Source organism: Anomaloglossus baeobatrachus, chromosome 5, assembly GCF_048569485.1.
Source record: "Anomaloglossus baeobatrachus isolate aAnoBae1 chromosome 5, aAnoBae1.hap1, whole genome shotgun sequence".
NCBI lineage: Eukaryota > Metazoa > Chordata > Amphibia > Anura > Aromobatidae > Anomaloglossus > Anomaloglossus baeobatrachus.
The window spans coordinates 80,122,118-80,148,778 of NC_134357.1; the positions used below are offsets into that span (position 1 = coordinate 80,122,118).

The 26,661-nt window shown below is 46.1% G+C and overlaps 1 protein-coding gene and 1 long non-coding RNA gene across 4 annotated transcripts in view; one reads left to right on the forward strand and one right to left on the reverse strand.

Annotated features, from left to right (window-relative positions):
* The window catches only part of LOC142310868 (uncharacterized), a 193,234-nt gene that overhangs the window by 104,465 nt on the left and 62,108 nt on the right, over positions 1 to 26,661 (forward strand). For 2 of the 3 annotated variants that reach the window (XR_012754218.1, XR_012754219.1), the window contains exon 3: positions 20,182 to 20,275. This is a non-coding gene — a long non-coding RNA (uncharacterized LOC142310868). Of the gene's footprint in view, positions 1 to 15,900; positions 16,070 to 20,181; positions 20,276 to 26,661 lie in introns of all 3 variants that reach the window. The other variant, XR_012754220.1, reaches the window with a different exon arrangement.
* The window catches only part of HTRA1 (HtrA serine peptidase 1), a 41,566-nt gene continuing 37,857 nt past the window's right edge, over positions 22,953 to 26,661 (reverse strand). The window contains exons 8-10 of the mRNA XM_075348626.1: positions 26,310 to 26,367; positions 26,063 to 26,158; positions 22,953 to 23,404 (exon numbers count right to left, since the gene is read on the reverse strand). Of these exons, the coding sequence (XP_075204741.1) occupies positions 23,236 to 23,404; positions 26,063 to 26,158; positions 26,310 to 26,367 (323 nt within the window). The 3' untranslated portion in view covers positions 22,953 to 23,235. The remainder of the gene's footprint in view (positions 23,405 to 26,062; positions 26,159 to 26,309; positions 26,368 to 26,661) is intronic.

The window sequence follows — 26,661 nt, forward strand, 5'->3', positions numbered from 1 at the left end:
AGCACACATCGCTACGTGTGACACCCCAGGAACGAGGAACAACACCGTACCTGTGTCCTGCCAGCAAACAAGGTGGGAGTGTCTTTCTTTCGGGTGCTTTCCGCCTCTCCGCTTCTATTGGACGGCTGCCGTGTGACGTCACTGTGACGCTGCACGAACCGCCCCCTTAGAAAGGAGGCGGTTCGCTGGCCACAGCGACGTCGAACAGGTAAGTACGTGTGACGGGGACTAACGATATTGTGCGCCACAGGCAGCGATTTGCCCGTGACGCACAACCGACGGGGCGGGTGCAATCGTCAGCAACATCGCTAGCGATGTCACTGCGTGTAAAGTGGCCTTAAGGCCACTTGCATTTCTGAAGAAGAATAGGATGAAAGTGATTCAGTGGCCAAGTGTCTCTTAATCAGAACCCAACCAAACACCTATGGGGAGCTCTCAAAAGACAAGTTGAGCATCCCTCCCCATGCAGCATCCAGGCTCTGAAAGAGGTCGTTCTTGAAGAATAGAAAAAGAAGCTGCAATATGTCACCAACTTGTTCATTCCATGCCTAGAAAACTTGGTGCTATCCTTAAAAATTATGAAGGTCATACAAAATACTAGATGTAGTTGTTTTTGATGTGAGGTGTATTCATTTTTGTATGACTTCAAAACTAAAGATTTTGCAATGAAAGTAATAGTATTAACCTTACTTTCCTGTTATGAATTAAAAAAATGTTCTATGAAACTCAGTCTTGTCATAATTTTAGAAAATAGGAGCAGGGTCAAATCGTGGGCCCCATCGGCCTGAAACATGTTTAACGGTATTGGCATCATCAGCACCTGATACAGTTAACAGTCATTTGTTTCTTGCTCTGCCACCTACTCTGGCAGGACAAAGGCTACCTTCCACCAGCACCATGCAGGGGACATTGGGCGCTGCGATTATATCACATGCACTGAACAGGGAAATAGGGAACCTGGCAATGGTATGAATAAGCTGTTTTTTTCCTAATCATTTATATTTATGTGATGTGGTTTGGTAGTAGGGGTGGCATCATATGGTGGGTTGCAATGTGGGACCATCATAATGTGATTAGGGAAGCTAGACGGTATGCAGGGAGGTGTGGGGGCATTATACTGTACATAGGGGGCTGTGAGGGCATTATACTGTGTATAGAGGAATATTGAGAATCATAATGTATATACAGAGCTATGTGGGCTATCATCAGAGGTGTAATAATTCCGGTCGCTGCAACAGTGTTTATGCAGGAAAAGGACGCCAACGCGTATTTCACCTTGATGTACATTGAATGATGCACATTCAGCTGAAATGTATGCCAGTAGAGAGCCGCTGGCTTCTTGCCTTGCAATACATGCCAGAGGCCAATCAGGAGCCAATTATGGTAGTAACGTTGTACGCTGCCCATAGGTGACACACCAAAGTTAGCTGACAGTCTCAATGCTTGCTATGGAATAGAACACCACATGTTGTGCGAACAGGGCAAGGTAAGAAGAATCTTCTTTTTTTTTTTTTTTTAAAATGACAAATGTGTTGGAAAAGAGTGGCACAACGAGGGAGATTGTAGATTGGAGGCTTGGAGTCGCCGTTAATAAGGTAAAATCCATCAGTGACCGGAACCCCAGGGGTTTCCCAGCAGCCAAGACCCGATTGAAGGCAACCGTCCAACCCCTACCCACGGAGGGGGGAAACAACATCCCAGCTGCTCCCTACCATCGCTCCCGGGATCCCCGTCAATAGCAGCGGTGGTGCCCAACCTCACCACAACCCGTGGGTGGCGTCACGGACCAAATCCCCAAACCAAACTATCCCCCCTTTCACTCACGGGCGAGGAGCGCCGCTCGAGTCCCCAGATACGGCCAACCGCTCGAGCCACCGAGCAGCAGCAGCAGCAGCAGCAGTGCCGGACCCGAGCGTGGTGAGTGCAGCACCCCACCGCCCGCGACATATACACGGGGGATATGGGGCTTCATACTGTTTATAATAGGCTATGAGGACATCATTCTGTGTATAGGGTGACTAAAGGGTGATCATACTGTGTACAGAGGGGCTATAGAGACACTATTCTGTGCATGGTGGGCTATGTGGCATCATACAGTGTATTGGGGCTGTGGGGACATAATACTTTGTATCGGGGGTTGTGAGGGACAACATACTATATATAGGATGCTGTGTAGGCCATAGTACTGTTTATGGATGGCTGTGGAAGCCATCGTACTATGTGGGGATCTGTGGGGGAATCATTCTGCATAAGGGAGATGTGTGTGTCATCATAGTGTGTACGGGGGTAGGCCATCATATTTTGTAAGTGGAGCTGTGAAGTATCATTATAAGGAGGCACAATGAAGGATCATTAGCATTATAAGGAAACACTGGAGTATTAATATTATAAGAAAGCATAGAGGTTATAGGTCATTTTGGGTTGGTGGGATGAAGACTATAGTTCATAAGGGCATACTGTGTGGCGGTTGTAGTTCATAAAGGCAAACGGTGAGGTGGTTATAGATCATAGGGAATGATATTATAGTGGTTATAGAATTTAAGAGATAATTGTGTCTTATACTTCATAAAGATAGATGGTGTGGAGCCAATATTTTAGAGGAAATGGCAGTGTGGAGGCAATGTACCATAACAGGGACAATGTGGGAGTCATGTTTTGTGTAAGGTGCCCAACAAGGAGCAATTATTTAGGGCACAGCATAGGGAATATATTTTTATTCAGGAGCATTATAATTTCTACGTTATTTTTAAGGGCATCATTTTGAGATGTGCAGTAGAAAACTGGAAATGGACATTTGCAGAGATGAGCTGTGGATCCCCAAAGCCAACATTCTGTCCGGCTCAAAACATTGACCAAAGGGATGATAATAACTCCATTTCGAGAAGATTTCACCTATAAGGTATCTAGGTATAAACTTATATTTGTGACACTACCTGCATCTATTCAGTACTGTGGTTCCTGTATAGTAGGCAGTCTGAATACTGGTATATGTACCTTTGTTAAAGTTCATGTGATACTAATGTATATTACTGGGGCTTACATGACATTGCATTTGATCGCTGTACTAAGCTTGGTATTGTATTCATGTACTGATGTTGGTGCTGGTGATGTGTTCATGTACTAATTGTGATTCTGATGCTATATTTATCTACTGATGATAGTTATGATACTATATTCCTGTACCAAGAATGGTTCTGGTGCTGTATTTCTGTTCTGATGGTAGTTCTTGTGCTGTTTTCCTGTACTGATTGTGGTTTTGGTGATGTATGTAGGTGCTGAATGTGGTTCTGGTGCTGTTTTCCTTCCTGAGAGAAAGTATTGTGTTCTATATACTGAAATACTGGGGTTTTGCTGTATAAGGTATAAGCAATCAAACAATAGCAGGTTAAAGTCCCCTAAGGAGGCTAAATAACAATGAGTGAATACCAAAAAAGCAATGGCGGAATTGCTTTTGTTTACTACAGGTTTAAATTGCATTGCCTTTTCAGGTAGCAGGAGTTATATACTCCACATGCCACAGATTGGAGCTAAGTACTTGCAATTTTGACATTTACATATCTTAGCAAGTTACCAACTACTTTCTCGATTTGCATAAAGCTATTGATTGTCCTGCTTGGTGTTACATATGACTTTTTTTTACAACCTTTTATTTCTTCTTTTGGGGAGGTGGGATGACCAAAAAACATTGATTCTGCAATTTGTTTAGATATTTCTTCAGCATCATGAAATAGATTTTATTTATGGAATGAAAAAGGAGGATGATATAAAGTTTTATCATTTTAACTGTTTTTACATTATTTTTTAGTCCCAATGGGGAAATGGAGTACCGCAGTGCATTGTCCTGTTACTGCTTTCCCATGAAGATCGGCTTTTACTAAGTCTTCATATGATATACAGTACTGCGCAAAAGTTTTAGGCAGGTGTGGGAAAAACATCTGTAAAGATTGCAAAGTAGAAATGTTAATAATTAGTAATGTGTGAACCCGATCTGTAAAGTTCAAGGTCCGTGAACGAACCCCAAACATAGCCTTCTCGGGAAAATCCATGTTACTGTTCGGGTTTGGCCACCCGGGTAAAAAAATAAATAAAAAAAAAAAGCAAAATGTGAGTTAGAGCAGGACAGTTAAGGGTGCTTTACACGCTGCGACATCGCTAACAATATATCGTCGGGGTCACGTCGTTAGCGACGCACATCCGGCGCCGTTAGCGACATTGCAGCGTGTGACACCAATGAGCAACGATCAACAATCGCAAAAACGTCAAAAATCGTTGATCGTTGACACGTGGCTCCTTTTCATAATATCGTTGGTGGTGCATGCCGCTGGTTGTTCGTCGCTCCTGCGACGTCACACATCGCTATGTGTGACACCGCAGGAACAATGAACATCTCCTTACCTGCATCTACCGGCAATGAGGAAGGAAGGAGGTGGGCGGCATGTTCCGGCCGCTCATCTCCGCCCCTCCTCTGCTATTGGACGGCCGCTTAGTGACGCCGCAGTGACGTCGCTATGACGCCGAACGCACCTCCCCCTTGAAGGAGGGATTGTTCGGCGGTCACAGCGACGTCGCTGATAAGGTATGTGCGTGTGACGCTGCTGTAGCGATAATGTTCTCCTGCTCCTCCTCCTGCTCAGGAGCCAGGCCCGCTCGGATGCCCTCGGCGCTGGCTACAACCGGCCTCTCAGATTGCCGTGGGTCTCATCGATCAGCGGGCTGCTCCTCACACCAGCTGCTCTTCAGCCGGGGCGGGAAGCCTGGGAGCTATTGGTGCGGCAGCTGGAGTAAAGACAGAGATGGGTTCCGCCTGCGTAGTGGCCTGACTCGGGGCCGGGATGGACGTCTTCAGCGGTACGGCCAGGTTTGGGGCCGGGATGGATGTCATCAGCAGGGCTGCCAGGCTCAGGGCCGGGACGGACGTCATCGGCGGTGCGGCCAGGCTCAGGGCAGTGACGAACATCATTGGAGGGGAACGGCCAGGCTCGGGGCCGGGTCAGATGTCATTGACGCTGTGGCCTGGCTCTGGGCCGGGTCAGATGCCATCGGCGGTGCGGCCAGGCTCGGGGCCGGGTTAAGTGATGATTAGATGGTGATGTGGTGATTAGGTGGGTGGGGATTAGGACAGGGCCGGAGGTCCCAGCAGCTGGATCCTCCTCCTTAGAGGCTACGGGTTCCGCTGCCGCTGGCTGAGGAAACGGGTTCGTCGGGACTTTGGCCACGGACAGGGGCGGTGAAGGAAGTAGCGTGGCGGACGGGAGTGGGCCGGGTCCCTCAGCCGGGCAGGCCAGTTCCTGGGGAACATAAGGGCATGGGTCTCCGCTTACCCGATCCTTAAAGGTCGTCTCCACTTCATATGCCCGGATGGTTACAGCCAGGTTCTTCATCTCCGACGTCCATTCCGATAGCATAAGGTACACTTGGGCCCTGACCTTCCGACACATCCTCTTAGTTTGCTACTCCACCCAGTCAGCGGTCCCGGGGACGGGACATTCCGGGCACCGTCTGATGGGCTGCGCTGATATCCTGCCGCCTTGGTGTCCAGGAACAGGTTTCTGCAGAGTCCTGGCGTGCCTGCACTTTATCAGCTCTCTCACATGCCGCAGTCTCGCCTTCCCCCTTGGTTTTCCACAGCAGTCTCCGGCTGAGTTCACGGGAAGGTGGGCGGAGCTTCAGATTTGCGCTCTTTTCGGGAATGAAGATGGCGAGGTTGTCTTTTTTTGGCGCCGAAATGGCGGGCAAGATGGCGGCGGTCCGAAAAATTGCAGCGTTTCAAGGGTCAACAGTCCAGGAAAGGCACACTTCACCCAGGTTAGTGGATGGGGTAAGTATCCTGTTCGTGACGCCAAGTTGTTGCTGGCAGGGGACGGACCATGGCAGGGAGGCTGCTCGAGACGCTCGGATCCGAGGTCGTGGCGGTGGCTCGAGGGGAAGCCGGACCCGGGCCTGAGCACCCGTCCATCGCCTGCAAGGGAAAAGGGGGTTTATTAGATGGGGAAGGTTTTGTCAGTGACGCCACCCGTGGTGTGCGGTGATTGTTGATGACGCTGCCGCTGGAGGTGATGCCTGAGACTGAAGGCGTGGGACAGCTGGATGTTATCCCCTCCACAGGAAGGGGAGGTGTTGTCCCGGGGCCCCAACACAGGTGGGATGGTGCTGCAGAGCGCAATCTGCAGGGTTGGACCGGATGGTCTTGGTGTACTCACAGTTCCTGAATAAATTCACACAGAGTCCAGATAGTAAACCAAATTGCCTGTGACCGGTGACCTCTGGCGGGTGTGTTCGGTTCCCCCACCCTGGAACAGCAAACAGGGGTCCCTTCCTCATGCACTTAGTGTTTGTGTCCTTGATTTTGACTACTCCGCTTGAAACGGGGAAGTCCAATCCTGGGGTTACTGTGTGTTGGGAGCTGTGGCCCGTGAGAACTGACCTGTGGGAACTTAGCAGGCAATTGCAGAGCCCTATCCCCCTCGTTGGTCTTCCGTCTCGCTCTCTCTGGGCCTCCTGTGGGACAAGACCTGAAATCTTGTCCCCGGCTGGTCAATTAGTAAGTTGCTTGAAGCTGTCCTTGCTCTAGGGTCCAGGTACCGGATTCCCGCTGTCGATACCGGCGGGCTACAACCCTACCCCGGTTCACTTAAGGTCTCCCGCGACCGGATCTCCATTGCCTGTGGCCCTGTCTGCCGACTGCCACCTACTCAGTAGTCCGGTAGTCCAGGGGCTCTAACCCCTGACTACCCTGTCGCGTCACACTCCTCTCTCCTTCTCTGTCTCACTGAATTCCCTTAGACTGACTTGTTCCCTCCCATTACACCTCAGAACCCCTAGGTGGGCGTCACCATTCACTTGGCCCCTCCCACTGTGTGTCCCTATTGTCATGGGGGGTGACTAGGCCTTGCTGGCTGATGTAGTGTACCTAGATGTGGGGTTGTGATGGAGGGCCAAGGAGGAGGGAATCCTGCACCTGGAAGAGGGGTGCAGTCATCTGTGACACCCTGATTTTGTCAGGGCGTCACACCAGCTGTGTAGTCATCCGCCCCAGAGGAGAAGTCCCATAGCGGCGGCTAATATTGGCCGCACACCACAGGTGGTGTCACGAACAACTACTCCCATCATCCTCATCCCCATCTTTTATTGACACCGCCAGGGTCACGGAACCGGGCAAGGCCACTGCGGCGATGCAGGTGAAGCACCGTGGCCTGGTAACGATTAACCCCCAGACCCCGTGGGCGCATCACAAGCAATCACAGATGCCAGGACTGGTGGTGTGCTGGAGAAGCATTGAATATGGCTGAACAATAGCGGCTGCGGATGAAGAGTGAGCGGCCGCGGGAGCAGTTACAGCAGAGTCGGAGACTCGTAAATATAGCGCACTTGCTTAATTTTTATTTTTCCTTTATTTTTTAATTTCCCAAGTTGGCCGACCCTGATTATTAGCCGGAGTTCCCTGAAAACTCCGGGACCAGGACCAGCAACCGTATACTTTTGAAGCTTTGCGGATCCAGACTTTTACAGTCCAGCTACACCCATAACTATTTGGATTGCAAAATAAATGAAAATTCCACTTTGAAGATATAGGAGTGCAGGTTTATTTCAATTTGTTTATTTTTCAAAGCATTCTTACTTTGCAGCATGTTTTTCATACCTGCCTAAAATGTTTGCCCAGTGCTGTATTTCAAGGTTCTTTTCATGAATGATGTTGCTAGTTTTTTTTCTGATTCGTTATATACTGCAGAATTAAAAGGATACAAAAGCTGGCCATATTGTTTTCATTTGAGTCTTAAAGGGAACCAAACTCAGGATTTTCATAAATAAGGTAAAGCCAGTGCAGTACTGGCACTATGAGGCACATTGTGTACAGTCATGGCCAAAAGTTTTGAGAATGACACCAAAATTATATTTTCACATGATCTGTTGCCCTCTGGTTTTTAATTGTGTTTGTCTGATGTTTACATCACATACAGAAATATAATTGCAATCATATTATGAGTACCAAAAGGTTATATTGACAGTTAGAATGAGTTAATGCAGCAAGTCAATATTTGCAGTGTTATATAAGGATAAGGCTGCACATCAAACTTAGATAATGGTATAATGCCTCAAGCATATGGAAAAATATTGGAAAATACAATGATCAATGCGATTGCTAAATATCTCCTTTTTCCTAATATTCATGGCAGGTATGCAATTCATTATTCACATGTTCAAGTTAGCAAGTAGCATTTTTCATTGTATTTTCCAATATTTTTCCATATGCTTGAGGCATTATACCATTATCTATGTTTGATGTGCAGCCTTATCCTTATATAGTATGTATTTTATACCGCTTGCACTCAGAATATATATATTAGTGCTCACTTCAGTTATCCTATTCAGTTATATGTAGTTTTTTTTTTTTTCTGAATGTGAACACAGCTCCGCCCCTTTCGGCCATGTTTTTTCCATCTCCTATATAAGACAGTCCTTGGTTACCCCTCTCCACCCACAGCAGTTTTTAATTGCAATGAGATGACACACAGTTAGGGTCACAGAGCTAGGGACCCCGATATAGAGATATACCTTGACGAGGTTTTGGGGCTCAGTTACATTGATCAATGCGATTGCTAAATATCTCCTTTTTCCTAATATTCATGGCAGGTATGCAATTCATTATTCACATGTTCAAGTTAGCAAGTAGCATTTTTCATTGTATTTTCCAATTTTTTTCCATATGCTTGAGGCATTATACCATTATCTAAGTTTGATGTGCAGCCTTATCCTTATATAGTATGTATTTTTTTGGCTTGCACTCAGAATATATATATTAGTGCTCACTTCAGTTATCCTATTCAGTAATATTTGCAGTGTTGACCCTTCTTCTTCAGGACCTCTGCAATTCTCCCTGGCATGCTCTCAATCAACTTTTGGACCAAATCCTGACTGATAGCTGTCCATTCTTGCATAAGCAATGCTTGCATTTTTCCAGAATTTGTTGGTTTTTGTTTGTCCACCCGTCTCTTGATGATTGCCCACAAGTTCTCAATGGGATTAAGATCTAGGGAGTTTCCAGGCCATGGACCCAAAATCTCTGTTTTGTTCCATGAGCCATTTAGTGATCACCTTTGCTTTATGGCAAGGTGCTCCATCATGCTGGAAAAGGCATTGTTGGGCGCCAAACTGCTCTTGGACAGTTGGGAGAAGTTGCTCTTGGAGGACATTCTGGTACCATTCTTTATTCATGGCTGTGTTTTTGGGCAAGACTGTGAGTGAGCCGATTCCCTTGGCTGAGAAGCAACCCCACACATTAGTCGTTTCAGGATGCTTAACAGTTGGCATGAGACAAGACTGGTGGTAGCGCTCACCTCTTCTTCTCCTAATAAGCTGTTTTCCAGATGTCCCAAACAATTGAAAAGGGGATTCATCTGAGAAAATGACTTTACCCCAGTCCTCAGCAGTCCACTCCCTGTACCTTTTGCAGAATATCAGTCGGTCCCTGATGTTTTTTCTGGAGAGAAGTGGCTTCTTTGCTGCCCTCCTTGAAACCAGGCTTTGCTCAAGCAGTCTCCGCCTCACAGGGCGTGCAGAAGCACTCACACCAGCCTGCTGCCATTGCTGAGCTAGCTCGGCACTGCTGGTAGTCCGATTCCGCAGCTGAAACAGTTTTAAGATACGGTCCTGGCGTTTGCTGGTCCTTCTTGGGCGCCCTGGAGCCATTTTGGCAACAATGGAAGCTCTCTCCTTGAAGTTCTTGATGATGCGATAGATTGTTGACTGAGGTGCAATCTTTGTAGCTGCGATACTCTTCCGTTAGGCCATTTTTGTGCAGAGCAATGATGGCTGCACGTGTTTCTTTAGAGATAACCATGGTTAACTGAAGAGAAACAATGATACCAAGCACAAGCCTCTTTTTAAAGTGTCCAGTGGTGTCATTCTTACTTAATCATGACTGATTGATCGCCAGCCCTGTCCTCATCAACACCCACACCTGTGTTAATGGAACAATCACTAAAACAATGTTAGCTGCTCCTTTTAAGGCAGGAATGCAATGATGTTGAAATGTGTTTTGGGGGTTGAAGTTCATTTTCTTACCCAATATTGACTTTGCAAGTAATTGCTGTTAAGCTGATCACTCTTTATGACATTCTGGAGTATATGCAAATTGCCATTAGAAAAACTTAAGCAGTAGACTTTGTAAAAATTAATATTTGTAGCATTCTCAAAACTTTTTGCCATGACTGTACATACCATTAGTGGGCAGCTCAGATGTTTAGGCTGTGAAATCCAAGTTTAAAAATTCATCATGTTTTTGTCTGACACTTGCACTTCTCCAGATAATATCCGGGCGGGTAATGCACATGATTCCCCCCCGCCTGTTCCTCCCTCTCTCTGGCTGTATGCAAATTTCTCTATTCAGTAACACAGCGTCGGAGTTGGCGCCTGTGCATAGCGCTTATCTCCGGCGCCATGTTTTTGAAGCCCGCATTACCCAGTTTTGTGCCTGAGGGGGCAGCGCATGCGCCCTCGCTTCCTTAGATCTCGTTGTGATCGCGGGAGCACGCGCGGTCACAAAACACCCGAGCTGCCCACTAATGGTATGTACACACTGTGCCTGATAGTGCCAGTACTGCACTGGCTGCACCTTATATACCAAAATCCTGATGTTTGGTTCCCTTTAAGACGCTGAATGATAAAATCCAATGTCTGACTATTTGTTGTACACAGATAGGTTAGTGAGAAATGTATCATGTCTATGTCGGAAAGTGTTGTAGTAACCTGCAAGTGAACTTGTAGGTTGCTGGTTGTCGCTCAGATTTTCCAGAAAAAGACAAACTCACAGAAGAGTATAATTCAAGGGTTTAATTTATGGGCTTTACCTAGAGCAGTAAGGCTAGAGTCACACGATCGCAGGGCAGTAGATGCGACAGATATGGAAGTGATATGCTAATGACTCTTGGCTCCCGTTCTGCTGCCAGCGTGAGCCGAGTGTCATGTGACTGTGATCCGATCCTGCGATCAGATCAAGAGCTGCGGAGGAGAGGGAGAGATTAATCTCCCTCTCTCCTCTATTATCAGCTGATGTGATTATCCCACTGCACTCCGGTGTCATCCGAGTGCAGTCCGATGTTTCTCTCACACCCATAGACTTGCATGGGTGCAAGTGACACGTCTCTAGCTGACAATTGCAGCATGCTGCGACTTAACGCTCATCCAGCATCTGGATGAGAAAAAAACTGATCATCTGCTCTCCCTCATTGAATAACATTGATCAGAGTGCAAAGCGAAATTTTCTCGCACTGCACTCGTACTCATACTCATGCACTCATACGCTCGTGTGACTGTAACATTAGGCTCACTGGAGCATTTAGCTGCAGTTTGGTGCAAAAAAATTCGTAAACCGGAGTCACTGAAATTTCTACAACATAGCTGAAGAATGAGAATGTATAAGCAGCAAAATCTAAAATGTCCAAAATTATTATGGCAGCCCTGTTCATGTGCTAAGGTAAATTTGCACATGGAAAAGTTAGCAAATAAGCTCCACGCATATTAATCTCACTGAAAGGCGCTAATTCTCATGTCAGTCTGCAACACTTCAATGTGAAAATCCACTGAGGAAAATCAACTGTGAACCTTGGATTTAACATGCAGTAGTTTTGGGTTGGATTTGCAAAATTTACACCATTTGCCTTATTTAGACGTTTGTTTTCATTTATGTGTTCTATTTATGTTTTTTACTGATAGAAGTAGTGCCCATTAGAGTCTATGGTGCTTGTCACATGTCCGTTGTTTTTTATATACTGACTGCCCATTCTATGGGATGGTAAAACTAGGTAGGAGAAGCTTGGACTTAAATATTTTTTTGCATGTAACATTTGCTTGATGCCTTAGTGATTAGGATATGATGCCTATATACGCTGAAGGACTAGAGCTGAGCGAACCTCTGTAAGTTCAGGTTGAGCCGGACTTTAGATAAAGTTCTGTTCTGGACCCGGATTTGACCTAAACCCCATTGGAAGTCACTGATTGGGCAGTGTGGATCTCCGACCACATACAGGCAGCCATAAACAGGTCACTTCCAGCTGATGGAGGGCAGGGTTGATTCATTATTGTTATTTTGTACACTACATCTGATCACGCTGTTGTTACCCCCCGTGAGAGCAGATTCAATTCAGAGACTGCAAGCGGCTTGCACTGGGGTGAGCACCGCGTGTACCCGAGCATAGTGATGCCCAATTGAGTGATCCGCATACGTAAAGCACCAGAACTCCAAACTCGAACACTGATTTTTTTTGTAAGGTCTGTGCTCGGTACAAACACCAAACCTTAGGGGTACTTTACACGCTGCGACATCGCTAGCATTTCCTGGCGATGTCGAGCGCGATAGCACCCGCCCCGTCGTACGGCCGATATGTGGTGATCGCTGCCGTAGCGAACAGTATCGCTACGGCAGCATCACACGCATATACCTGCTCTGCGACGTCGCTGTGACCGGCAAACCGCCTCCTTTCTAAGGGGGCGGTTCGTTCAGCGTCACTGTGACGTCACAGCAGCGTCACTGAACCGCCGCCCAATAGAAAAGGAGGGGAGGAGATAAGAGGCCGGAACATGCCGCCCACCTCCTTCCTTCCTCCTTTTCCGATGGACGGAGGTAAGGTGATGGTTGTCGTTCCTGCGGTGTTACACACAGCGATGTGTGGTGCCGCAGAAGCGACGAACCGCATCGCTACTGAGCAGAAAACGATATTTTGTTTTAGGACGACCTCTCCATGACCACCGATTTTTCCCTCTTTTGCGATCGTTTACAGTCGCTCAGAGGAGTCACACGCTGCGATCTCGCTAACTAGGCCGGATGTGAATCACAACCACCGTGACCCCGACGATATCTCCTTAGCGATGTCGCAGCGTGTAAAATACCCTTTAAAGTTCAGCTCCGCTCATCTCATCTCTTCTAATAAACTGCATGTCATGAATATAGAGCCGGACTCTGAATGAAATTCAGCCCTGGGATTCAAAAACACTCAATTCTATGCATATCTATTACAAATATGACACTGACTGAAAGTGAGGGAAATCAGATATTTACTGTAAGACCACTATTGTCAATAAGACCGCAATATAATAGTTAATAATACCACCAAGCTATGACCATCTAAAATCACAACATAGTGACAGAATAGTACCACCATACTGATCATTACCAAACAAGACTGAACCAAAATCAATATTACCATCAATATTGCAATATTTGACAGAAAAATAATACTGCCAGATCATAACTACATATCACCAGGATATACAGTAGTAATAAGACTTCAAAGACATATTGATAGGGAATTTAGATTGTGAGCCCCAATGGGGACAGTGATGACGATGTTGGGATAAATGGTGCTATATAAGGTAAGTAACACTTATGGTGTATGGAATGCAACCGCTTCTCGTGAATTACGGTAAATGAGTTGCGGCATAACACCCCCGTCCTGCTCTATTGTGTTAGAGCTGGGAGAACCTGGCAGGAAAATGCAAAAAGTTACAAAAATTTCCAATTTTCCAAAACTTTTACATACAAATTCTGGTATAAAAGGTTAATGCATCGGGCCCATAGTATCTCTTGCCGTATACAGTAATAATGACTCCTCTGTGACCTGCACTGTATAAGTACATGTGCAGGTCATGTGCCTTGTTGTTATGTGCTCAACATAGTAATAGTTCCTCTCTGTGCCTCCACATAGTTAATATTACCCTCTCTGTGCCTTCACAATAATACTCCCTCTGTGGCTTGTCATACCAATAATCCTCCTCAGGGCATCTTTATGGTTTTACCGGCCCATGTGCCTTCTTAGGCCTCTTTCACACATCCGTGAAAATCACACACATTTTTTACGGACGTGTCAAAAGTGCGTATTATCCTCGGTGTGCTGTGTGTATGGCACACGTGTGTTCTCAGTGTGCTATCCGTGATAACACACAGAGAACAGGAACTTTCTGCTCACCTGTCCCTGGCGTTGCTGTCCGTGGTGCTGATCTTCGGTCTCCGGTCCTGCCGACTCCCCGCTGCTGCTGCTTCCGGCCCACAGTGGAGTGAATATGCAATGAGCATAATGAGCGGGGGTTTGAAGCAAGTGACAGCAGCGGCAGAGACAGCAGGGCTGGAGAAGGTATAGAAATTCCTTTTAATTCACAGACACGTGTGTTTTCTCCGGTGCGTGTCACACGGATCACATCCGTGCAGTCCGTGTGTGGTCTGTGTGACACCCGTGATGCCGGAGAAAAATGGACATGTCTACGTGTGGAGCACTCAGGCACATGTATGCTCCAGAATGGACACACGGTCCATGGCAGAACACGGACATGAGCGCAGACCTATTGATTTTAATGAGTCTATGTGTGCCCGTGTCTCCGGCACGTGAGGAAACGGACCAAAAACATACAGGAGACACGGACATGTGAAGGAGGCCTTAGGCTGAGTTCACATGTCTTGTGAATCATCTGTTAGAACGTGCAGAGATCCGTTGGCAAAACTATTTCTGACAGATCCGTTTTTTTGTTTTTTATTTTTTTTTAATATTGGAGTCTATAGAGAACGGATCTGTTAACGGATTGCTATCTATCTTCCAATTGAAGTGGCTCCCATAAGAAAAAAATAGATTTGTTTTTTAATATTGGAGTCTATGGAGAACGGATCCGTTAGCGGATTGCTATTTATCTTTCATTTGAAATTCATCCTGTAAGAAAAAAACAGATCTGTTACAAATGCAAGAAAAAACAGATGGCAAAATAGGAATCCATTAATGGATCTGTTCTCCGTTGGCTCCAATGTTAAAAAAAAACAGATTTGGCAGAAATCGTTTTTTAACAACGAAAAAAAAGGTGTGTGCCGAACTTTTTTCCCAACATATCTCTGCAGGATCCGTTCTAATGGATGATTACAGGACATGTGAACTCAGCCTAATGCGGGCTTTACATGAGACGAGCTATCGTGCGATGCATCGTCGGGGTCACGGTTTTCGTGACGCACATCCGGCATCGTTCACGACGTTGTCTCGTGTGACACCTCTGAGCGACGCAGTATCGCTCACAAATCATGTGTCGTGTACTTGTCGTTCAGTTTTAAACAATTGTTTAATTAAAATGGCGCCGGTTGTTCATAGTACCCGGGGCAGCACACATCGCTCCGTGTGACACCCCGGGAACGATGAACACAGCTTACCTGCGTCCCACGGCTCCCGGCGGCTATGCGGAAGGAAGGAGGTGGGCGGGATGTTTACATCCCACTCATCTCCGCCCCTCCGCTTCTATTGGCCGGCGGCTGTGTGACGTCGCTGTGATGCCGAATGTCCCTCCCCCTTCAGGAAGTGGATGTTCGCCGCCCACAGCGATGTCGCTCAGCAGGTAAGTGCATGTGACAGGAGTTTCATGACTTTGTGCGACACGGGCAGAGATTTGCCCGTGACGCACAAACGACGGGGGCGGGTACGATCGATCATGAAATCGCACGATCAGTCGACTCGTGTAAAGCAGGCATAATACCATATAATAATAATAATAATAATAATTAATTAATAACAACACTGTTGTACCTTTATATAGAGGTTACACAGCACTATCCCCTGCCATCATCCGTGCCCCCTGGATATCAGCCATGTGAAAACACATAATTAAATCTGCACAGTTGGAATTATATTTTCAGCTGCCATTGCTAGTGCTATATATTATATATTGTAACTACGGTAGTTCAGATTTTTAATAAACTCCCAGACATTAGAAATGCTCCTATCTTGGGTCTTTTTCTGCAAAAGAGGTCATCTAAGGATATGTTCTAAGCATTAGATGACTGGCCACCATCCTATCTTGTGGAGATATCGTTTTTATAAATGGTGATAATTCATAATTTGTTATGTTGTAGATGATTTATATTGCTTCTGATTTTAGATCTTACTATGTAAGGAATCCAGTGCTCTCCCCAAAACAGAAGATCTGGACTCCTACCAGGAACTGGGCCAGCTCCGCATCAGAGGCTGAGCATTCTCCCCGCATTTAAGAAAACACAACATTGGCCAAATTCCCATGAGAAAGGCAAATTTATTATGACATTTACCAGGTAAAACAGATAGGACCTGTTGGTCTATGATGAAATCTCTGCTGATGTCCAAGCATACACCACTTGAGTAATGGTCATAGCTTATCCTCTTCAAAATGTTTTCATTCTTGTGCTTCCATTTTTCCAAGAACCAAAATGTTGTTATTTTTCTTTCAACATCGCCATGTGATGGTTATTTTTAACTGGTGAGATAATGTTTTTACTGAGACCAATATGTGGTATGTAGAATGGTTTGATTGCTTTTTGTTACATTTTGTAAGGGAAGAAACAGCCAAAAAAATGTAGAAGTTTTTATATATATTTTAGCATAAGGAGACATTGATGTTCTTCTATTGTACCGCCCCGGGGCTCGGCCGGTTGCCGAGCCGCTCGGATCCTTGCTCGTTGGTGGGTGGCTCGTGCTCCTCCCGGACCCGGGGGTCACGTCGCTCTGAAGGGGTGCTGGCGCTTCGTGAGGGGTGGTGTTCGGTGGGGAGGTTCACGGCCGGGGGCCGCGGTTGTTTGGGGGTTAAGTTCGTGACGCCACCCACGGTTTGTGGTGAGTGAGTGGGCACCACCGCTGCTGTTGACTAGGCTCCCGGGGACGGTGTTATGCAGCTTGGTATTGATCCCCTCCGTGGGCAGGGGTTGGTGGCCCCGGGGGGCGAGAAGAAGGTGCGGGCGGGATGGTGCGGTGCGCGGCCCGAGGGCACTGTTGTACTCACTATGACAGATACACGGGAGTCTCTGGTAAACCAAAAGGATGGTGGTCAGTGCCCACAGCCGGCTGCATGTTGCCCCTTACTCAGGTTGGTGGTTCCCGCCTTTCTCCTGCACCTCTTTAGTAGAATGCTGACTTCCTTCGCTTCAGCGACGGGAGTCCGCTCCCCGGCTAGTGGATGTCGGGAGCCTGTTTGCTCGCAGACGCTGGCCCGTGGGATCTCTATGCCTGGGCGGTGGCTTTCTATCTCCCTCGTTGGGCTGTTGCCTTCAGTCGGGACTTGGGTGGGAAAGAACCTAAGGTCCAGACCCCAATCAGTGAATTCGACTCGGTTCAGTGGCTTCTGGGCCTCGTACTGGGTCTGAGTACCCCTCCTGGTGCCCCGGTTTCCGTTCGGTTTCCCGGTTCGGTACTGGTGGGCTACTACCCTGTCCCGACCCCTAACGGTTCCACCGGCTGTCTTCCCGGCTCCTGCAGGCGGCCACCACCGTCTGCCTGCTGGCCACAGGGTATCCGGGCTCCTACCCAGATCCCTGACAGACGTTACTACTCTCCTCTCCTAACTGATCTGTGTGTGTCTTTCCCGCCTCAGGCTCTCCGAACTCCTCGGTGGGCGTGGTCAACCGCCTGGCTCCACCCCCAGGTGTGAGCGTCAAGACCTGAGAGGGGTGACTCAGGGTTTTTAAGTTGGCTACTGATACTTTTTTAGGGGTAGGGTGTTTGTGCAAGGGCCTACCTGTGACTACCTGGCTAGTCCAGGGCATCACACTATGAAGCCCCGCGTACAATCGCAGTCATATAGGTGATGCTCTCACTGTTTGACAGCTGCATTTAATAGTTAAAGAGCAGCGATAGGAACAAACTGCGGTCACTGCTGGCAGATGCTGGGTATGGCGTAGGCTCAGGTCCTGAGCCTGCACCATACACAGGGACCCGGAACAGGACATAATATAATGTCCTTCCACAAGAAGGGGAAAAGGAAATGTGTAATAGGAAAATGAGCTATTCTTTACATCATTTTTTTTTTTATTGAAAAATTGTGGTTTTTTTCAGCTTTCCATTTTTTTATTTACATATTCAATAAAAAATAATAGGATCTTGCATTTTTACACTGGCCAAAAAACCTTATAATAGGCCATCACTGCCTGTTCTGTACAGATCACTTCTCAGCAGTCTCATTATCATCACAGGGCGGACTGGAATAAATAGTAACAGATATAGCTACGTTTAGCTTATCAAACAACTTGATAGCTTCTTACATGTTGTCTAACTTAAAGTGAATCTGACAGCAGGTTTTTGCTATGTAAGTCGAAGCCAGCATGCTGCAAAGGTTAACACAGAGTGTTCAGGGAATCTTGTCTTGTCACAGACCTTTTGTTAATTTGCTATTTGTTTAAGCAGCAGAACCCTTATCATGACAGAGCTAGAAACACAGGTGCAGGGCAGCCCAACACGCCCCCTGCTGTGATTGACACCTCACTGTCAATGTAATCTGTATAGAGAGACCGTTGTGGGCGGGAACAGCTCTTTCAGCTCTGCTACATGACTAAATCTAAATATTCAGATTGTGTCAGAACGGCTGCACCCAGTAATCTAAGTGATACACAGTTCGATTCAGGAGCTCTTTGCCTACATCATGCTGCTCTCACAAGAGGTAGCAAAAACCTGCTGACAGGTTCCCTTTAAAAGGATTAAGATAACGTGCAACACAAACCATTGACAGACATCATGTAAGGTGTCAAATTACACTTTTTTTGTGCCGTGATATAGTTCTGTCTTATTTATCTGAGCTAAAGTGAACCTGACAACATCTGTTGTATACAGAGATAATACAAGATCTATCATTCATAATGTGCAATGGTCACAGCTCACCTCCTCCCTCTCTCTGCACAATGACCTCTGCTCACAAAGCATGCCCGCAACGTTCTCCTATAGAAGAAAACTATCATCTACAGATAATTGTAGTTTCTGATCCATGTGGATCCATGCGGCTGTTATAAAGCAAATCTCTACATGTTGTTAAAATCCTCTCATGTTCGTATCCATTATCATGTACTGAAAACAGAAGCAAAAAATCTGCACACAAATAAAAAAAATCTATATCACCTTTAAAAAATATATAGGTAATATACTCCCTGTAAGGCCTCTTTCACCCGTTTGTGAAAATCACGCACGTTTTTGACGGATGTGTCAAAGGTGCGTATTGCCCTCCGTGAGCCATATTTATGGCACACGTGTGTTCTCCATGTTATCCGTGATAACACACGGAGAACGGGAACTTTCTGCTCACCTGTCCCTGGCTTCGCTGTCCATGGTGTTGATCTTCGGTCTCCGGTCCTGCCGACTCCCCGCTGCTGCGGCTTCCGACTGCAGTGAAGTGAATATGCAATGAGCATAATGAGCGGGGCCGGAAGCAAGTGACAGCAATAATGAGCGGGGCCGGAAGCAAGTGACAGCAGCGGCAGAGACAGCAGGGCTGGAGAAGGTGAGTAAAGTTTGTTCTTTTCTCTCGCAGACACATGTGTTTTCTCTGGTGTGTGTCACACGGAACACATCAGTGTGGTCCGTTTGCGTTCCGTATGACCTATTTGCGTTCCGTGTGACACCCGTGATGCCGGAGAAAAACGGACATGTCTATGTGTGGAGCACACAGGCACACATAGCCTTCACACGTACACAAGGTCCATTGGAGAATACGCACGTGAGCGCAGACCCATTGATTTTAATGGGTCTACGTGTGCCTGTGTCTCTGGTACCTGAGGAAACGGACCAACACATACCGGAGACACGGACGTGTGAAAGAGTCCTAAGAATTAAATTACCCACAGTCCTCTGGTGCTAATAGATGGGGCTTCAGATCAAAGAAATACAAATATAGGTCTCTATTTAAAAACAAGAAGTGAAGATTATAAGCTGTGTCTGGATCATTAAAAACGATATCCTAGAAGCCATATTGGTGGCACACTGCTAGAATATGCCATCAAAGTAACATTGTCCAATCTTTAGAATGATTGTTCCTGGGTGGACAAATGGTGGGCCATTGACTTCCAGAGATCATCACCATCCTAGATAATGTTGGTCCGAGGTTCTTCATTCCAGTGAATGGATGGGATCACATAGTTAGATGTTTACTATTAGAACAGTGGTGAAATATCCTCGTATTCAGTCTCTACCTTCGGAAAATCTCTTTAACTCAAGTGTAGACCTTGCCGACAGTCCATCGTCCGTCCCAATGGTGATCCTATCAAAATTTGAGGCCCTACATAAACAATGAAAAACTAACTGCTGTTTAGATGTTTATTCTTTCACATCTGGATTAATATATTTGCTGATATCGACCCTTATATTTCAGTGCTGAACTAATATTCTGAAGAGCAATTGCCAGATTTCTCCTCTCATTAATATGTTACAGGGAACCTGTCAGCAAGATGGCTGAAAGAGGAGGCGCCGACACCGGAGAACGGAGACACCCATATGACCCAACTCCACCGCAGCGACCGGTTTAGGTAAGTATTATCAAGTGTTTTTTATGTTCTACACAGCGGCCTGGGCTCTTATATACAGCATGGTAGAATGCTGTATATAAGAGCCCACTGGTGGTGGCCTCAGTTTATAGACCCCAAATCTGCAGACAGGTTCCCTTTAATCTCTCCTGTGCTTTTTTTTCTTCAATTATTGCAAATGTGATTTTGTTACTACTTAAGACACCATTCACATTAACCATGTTCGTCTGGCAGCTATCTCCCGTGATTCCTTCATACACAGGAGCACTGCCGAGATGCTGTTTCATCTATGAAAGTGCGGCTGCCAGATTTTTCTAGTGGTGAATTATCTTCATGGAAAACAACTGCGAATTCCAACATGCCACTTCTTCTGTCCCTCAACATCTCTTAGGAGAGAGTCGGGAGGCATCGCATGCAAATTAGCCATGTGGTGGTGCGCACTTATCCAATATAAAGTGGTCTAAGCAACAAAGGGGGTCTAGGAGCAGCTGATGTCACTGATAATGTCGGACACAGCCAGCGGACTCTGCTGTGGACACTTTATACTGGGTCAGTTCATTGCTAATTTGTATGTGATATGTTGTCGCATGTAAATTAGCGATGTGGTGGCGCCAGTGGCAGTGGGGCAGTGCACTGTGCTTCATCCAGTATCTGCAGGCTGCAGCTATCATGCTATGACTGGGACCCGGGACTTAATAAAGTAATTACCTCTAGCCCAGGCATGCCCCCCTCTTCACCGGGCCCCATACACCAGTAAGGGCAGTAATGCCATGATGGTGGCCATGCCTATACACATTAAACTGTTGGCTGATCCTGCCAACGTTTAACAGGTTTGGCTACGTTTTGTGTAATATTTATGGGGGCTTTTAGTTTGCATGCCCTTGTTCAATTGTGTCACTTTAATAGAAGAAATGCAAGGTAAGAGCAACATGATTACTTCAGCTTGTACCACTATCAGATTCTGAAACTGCAATAGAACTTGTACTGAACTGAAAGCAGCCTTATGCAGTTTGACAGACAGGAGAGCAGGAGCAGAGAGACAAAGACTCGCCTACACATCCTGTAATCCGCCTGGGCTTCTCTACTGCTACAGACGGATTACACTGGACAACAGGCAATAGACAGCACATTGGATTACAGATGAGCGATCCTGATCGGCAAAGATTGGAAAATGTTATACTAGCCCTATACCCGAGTACAGCATCTCCCCTGATGAATCTTGGCGGAGGAAACGCATCGGGAGGCTTTCTGGTGGAGTTCTTTTAGGGCCATTTGTACTCAGGGTCAGTTTGGTACTGCCCTTGTAAGGGCTGGAGTCAATGGGGTTTTGAGGTGTCAGTTAGTTCACTCCAGGGAAAGAGCTCATGCCTGGTTGTGGACAGCCACCTGACTTACCTATGTTGATGACCCCCTCCAACAACTGACCCAGATCTGGATATCGGTGAGACCAACCCTTATTATCAACTGTGTAACTGCACATTGACTTTCTATTGATCTGGATGTATAATCTTTAGGCGAATATGAAATCATATATATTGTTGTCATGATCATACCCACATAAATTAACCCATAGGACACCACTGTGACCTTGATTTCTTCTCTTGGGTAATGATTTATGTCATTTGGACAATATATATGGACACATGTCTTTTTTCTGGATGAAATATCAATGTTATATACTGTATTAATAGGTCATAATGAGAGGTCTTCGTTCCCACTGGAACACACCTATTTTGGACCTATAAACATACAAAACTGTTTTTTTGCCTAGCATTCGGATCAAACTATCTTATCACATTTGATACTGTTGTATTATTGAACCTTTGGAATCTGTCTGATTATCATTGATACTTTACTGACATCCACCATCTCCAAACGGAGTGGCGATATCAACATTGGTTCGTTCATGATTGGTCCTTTTGGACATGAATGGTGTTTTCCTTTGGTTTCACAACTTTTTATGGTTGCATCACTACGCAACTTTTTAGAGATATTTGAATAAAAGTTATGTATTATTTCCTCCACTACTGCTGATAATTCGGGTTCGGCAAAGACCGACAATCAGATTGATGATCCTAGCCAATCTGATGACGATTTCAGGCGGGATCGGTGATCCTTAACCGATCCGATCGTTGGCAGGATTGCTCATCTCTACATCAGACAGAAACTAAAGTCCTACTTGGAAGACATATTTCATTATTAAGACACTATAATCTTTACAAGAAGTTATTTTCAGATTGTCTTATTATCACATTATCAAAAAAGATCAAGTTGACTGAAAGTACTGTACAGTTCCTTAAAAATTAAAGCTATACAGTAATAGTGTACACATTATCAGCAATTCTGTACCATTATAGGTAGAACTTGGCAACCGGGTATAATAAATATTTTACTGCACTCGTCACTTCACTTTCCCTCTGGAAAGAAATCAAAGCCTAACCCCGTTTTTCCATGTGCTGTGAATCAGTGGCCAAAATCAATAGCATTGCTTCGTTATAAAGATCCAAACGTTCCTCCTGTCTTCCATGTAGTCTTTGCCAGGCGAAGGTGTGACTCAACAACGGCCATTAAAAACTTGATTTGTTTTCCATTTTTCCAACAAATCAAACAACTTATAGGACAAAAGTAATTCAGACAGAAAATACAATGGAAAATATTAATGGACGTCAGAATAACCATGTAAAATATAATTATTGGACCGATGGGGTCTTTATTATTGTACCACTCCTACTTCTCCTCCAGTTAAGACACATAAACCAGCATGTTATTTCAGAAGGGTGCAAACCAGTGGTGGGATTGTGAAGAGGCACAGGATTCTGAAATCGGAAGCTAAAAGGGTCTCCTGGGTTGGTTGGGGGGGGGGTCATTTATATTCAGTGCTTATACACAGTGTCCTCACAAGTGCAGTGTCATTGTTTGGATCTATATCTTGGAAGACCTAAGATACCAGCTCATTTCTTCCATTATAAATCGATTTCTTTGGGTGTCACTGTGATGGCAATATCCTCATTTCCACGGCGTATTACCAAACGTAGAGGTCCTTCCTGCTTAATGGCTTCACTGACGTCATTGCTGGAAGTCACAGTCTGACTGCCGATGCTGATTATCACATCACTTTCCTTCAGCCCAGCCCTGGGACAAAAAGACACAAAAGCTATGATTAAATCGTATAGGTGCTTACCACATAAAGAACTAAAAACACAAACCAAGCTGTGCTTCATCGGAAATTAACATTTTACCTAAGGGCGGCTTTGCACACTACGACATCGCAGGTGCGATGTCGGTGGGGTCAAATCGAAAGTGACGCACATCCGGCCTCACTTGCGATGTCGTAGTGTGTAAATCCTAGATTATACGATGAACGAGCGCAAAAGCGTCGTTATCATATCATCGGTGCAGGCTCCGACATTTCCATAATGCCGATGCCGCGACAGGTACGATGTAGTTCCTCGTTCCTGCGGCAGCACACATCGCTGTGTGTGAAGCCGCAGGAACGAGGAACATCTCCTTACCTGCCGCCAGTGGCTATACGGAAGGAAGGAGGTGGACGGGATGTTTACATCCTGCTCATCTCCGCCCCTCCGCCGCCATTGGCTGCCTGCCGTGTGACGTCGCTGTGACGCCGCACGACCCGCCCCCTTAGGAAGGAGGCAGGTCGCCGGCCAGAGCGACGGTCGCAGGGCAGGTGAGTGCATGTGAAGCTGGCGTAGCGATGATTATCGCTACGCCAGCTATCACAATATATCGTACCTGCGACAGGGGCGGGGACTATCGCGTGCGACATCGCAGCATCGGCTTGCGATGTTGCAACATGCAAAGCCCACCTAAGAGCCGCGGTATATAGTACAATCACAACATCTAGTCCCAGAAGGGGACTAAAAAAAAATATGTAAAAAGTAGTTAAAAGAAAGAGAAAAAAAAAAATATAACATTTTAAAATCACTTCACTTTTTCTAAAGCAAATATAAATTAAAAAAGCATGTTTGGTATTAGTAAATTCAAAGAAGTTTTTTCTCCAAAATTTTAAGTAACCCATAAACGCAGCAAAATAAATAACAAAACACCAAAACTGTCTCTCAGTCACCACACTTTCCAAAAAGCTAATAAAAAGTGATTAGAACATAATATGCACACCAAAATAGTACCATCGACTGTAACAGAAATGTTCTGAAAAAATGTAAGAAAAAACTTCTAAAAAGTTCAGACTTGTTAAAAAAAAAAAAAGTGTCAAAATTACAACTTGCCCTGTATTTGCTGTGGGCGGGGGGCGCTACCGCTTCCCTGGGGCCCGCTCGGATCCGGGTTCGCTGCTGCGGCTCGAGTGGTGACCGGACCCGGGCTCGCACGGCCGCCCATCCTCACAACCGTCAAAAAAGGGGATTATGTACAGGTGGAATTGTCTGTGACACCACCCGTGGGTTGCGGTGAGGGATGGTGAGACCGCCGCTGCCTGGTAATGGGGCGCCCGGGGCTGATGGAGCAGGGCAGCAAGATGGCATCCCCTCCACGGGTAGGGGAGGTGTAGTCCCGGGGCCCGCGGTCTGAACACGGGAGTGATGGCTGCTGGAGGTGGCGCGCCGGATTGGACCGAGGATCAATGGTGTACTCACAGTTCAGTAATTTCACACAAGTCCAGTGGTAAACCAAGTTGCCAGTGACCGGCTGCCGTTGGAAGGTGTATTCGGGTCCCACACCCTGGTTAGTGGACAGGTGTCCCTTCCTCCTGCACGTTATGTTTGTCTCTCCTGTTGGACAACTTCGCATGGAACGGAGAAGCTCACTCCCGGTTCTGTATGTATTTGGTAGCTGTGGCCCGCGAAATCTGACCCTTGGGATCTCTGTGGGTTCTGACGGACACCCTATCACCCACGTTGGGCTTCCGTTTCGCTCTTTGGGCTTCGGGAGAACAAGGCCTGAAACCTTTTCCTCTGCTGGTGAATTAACAAGGGGGCTTGCAACCTTCCTCGTCCTAGGGTCCAGTTACCCCGACTGTGCACGGCCTCCGGACCGGATTCCTGCTGTCGGCACCGGCGGGCTACAACCCTGCCCCGGTCCACTTTAGGTCTCCCGCGACCGGATCTCCATCGCCTGTGGCCCTGCTCACTGTCTGCCACCTAGACGGGTAGTCGAAGGGCCCCTACCCCTGACTACACTGCACAGTCTGCACTTCACTTCCACTCACTACTACTCCACACTTCAACTGACTGAACTTGATTGTTGACTGTCCAAGACTTCACTGTTGTGTTCCCGCATCTGACACCTCAGGACCCCTAGGTGGGCGTTCTCATCCACCTGATCCCGCCCACTGGTGTGTCCCTATTATCACGAGGGGGTGGCTAGGCTTTATGGCTGTGTGTTGTACCTGAGTGTGGGTTTCTGGTGGTAACAAGGAGGATGGACACTTTTGTGACTACCTGGTTTTGCCAGGGCGTCACATATTAAACAGGCATTAATACGCCTATGTAAACAAAAAAACTGACGGCACTCCTAAAACTGCAAAGTGAACAGGTGCACACTTGAACATGACATGAAATTACAAAAAAAGAGACAATTGCATTCTGAAATGCTAAAGCATGAAAACAAGAATATAGATATGCCTTACTGCTAAAGGAAATTTAATTTTTTTTTTTTTAGATATTTAGTATAAAAAAAAATGGCCATTTCTATATCTGCCTAGTAGCCACGGCAAGGCATATCTCGTATATTGAGAACCATAATCATTGGAGTGAACTGTAGGAAAAAACTGAGGTGATGTACGTATAGGCTTTAGTCAATTTTCACACTACTTACTCTTCTGCTGGCGTATCGGGAAGCACCTCTACAATATAAGCTCCTGAGGTCACATCGGGGAAATCCTTTAATTGCTCCCTCAGTTCCTTCACTTTGCTGTAATGACACAAAACACTGGAACACTAGAACACTTGCACTAGAACAGTTGGTGCCAAAGTAACTTTTTGCTTTACATATAGATGGGTTGCAAAGTAGAAGCAGAAAACATTCCCCTACATATCAATGCATTAAGGTCACCGGTACTTACGCGGCATTGAGTGACAGCATCCTGATTCCTAAGTATCGTTTCTTCTTCATTCCTTGGCCTGAGAGAAAAATAAGATAAACTTGTCAATTATGAAAACCGTATACAAAACTTCACAATGTCATAAAGGAAAAAGTTTTCTTGTGAGCAATGAGGTTAAATTGTCATAGAACAAACCATACAGATGTAAAGTAGAGCACTAGTAATTAAAAACGTCTGACATACTAGGCTACGGTCCCATGACAAGCTTTTAGTGAGTTTTTGATGTTGTAGGATATCTGCACCTATTATGTAAATTTGGTAACTTTCGTTGCTTTTTTGAATTTTTTTTACATACGTTTTTATTGTGTTTTTG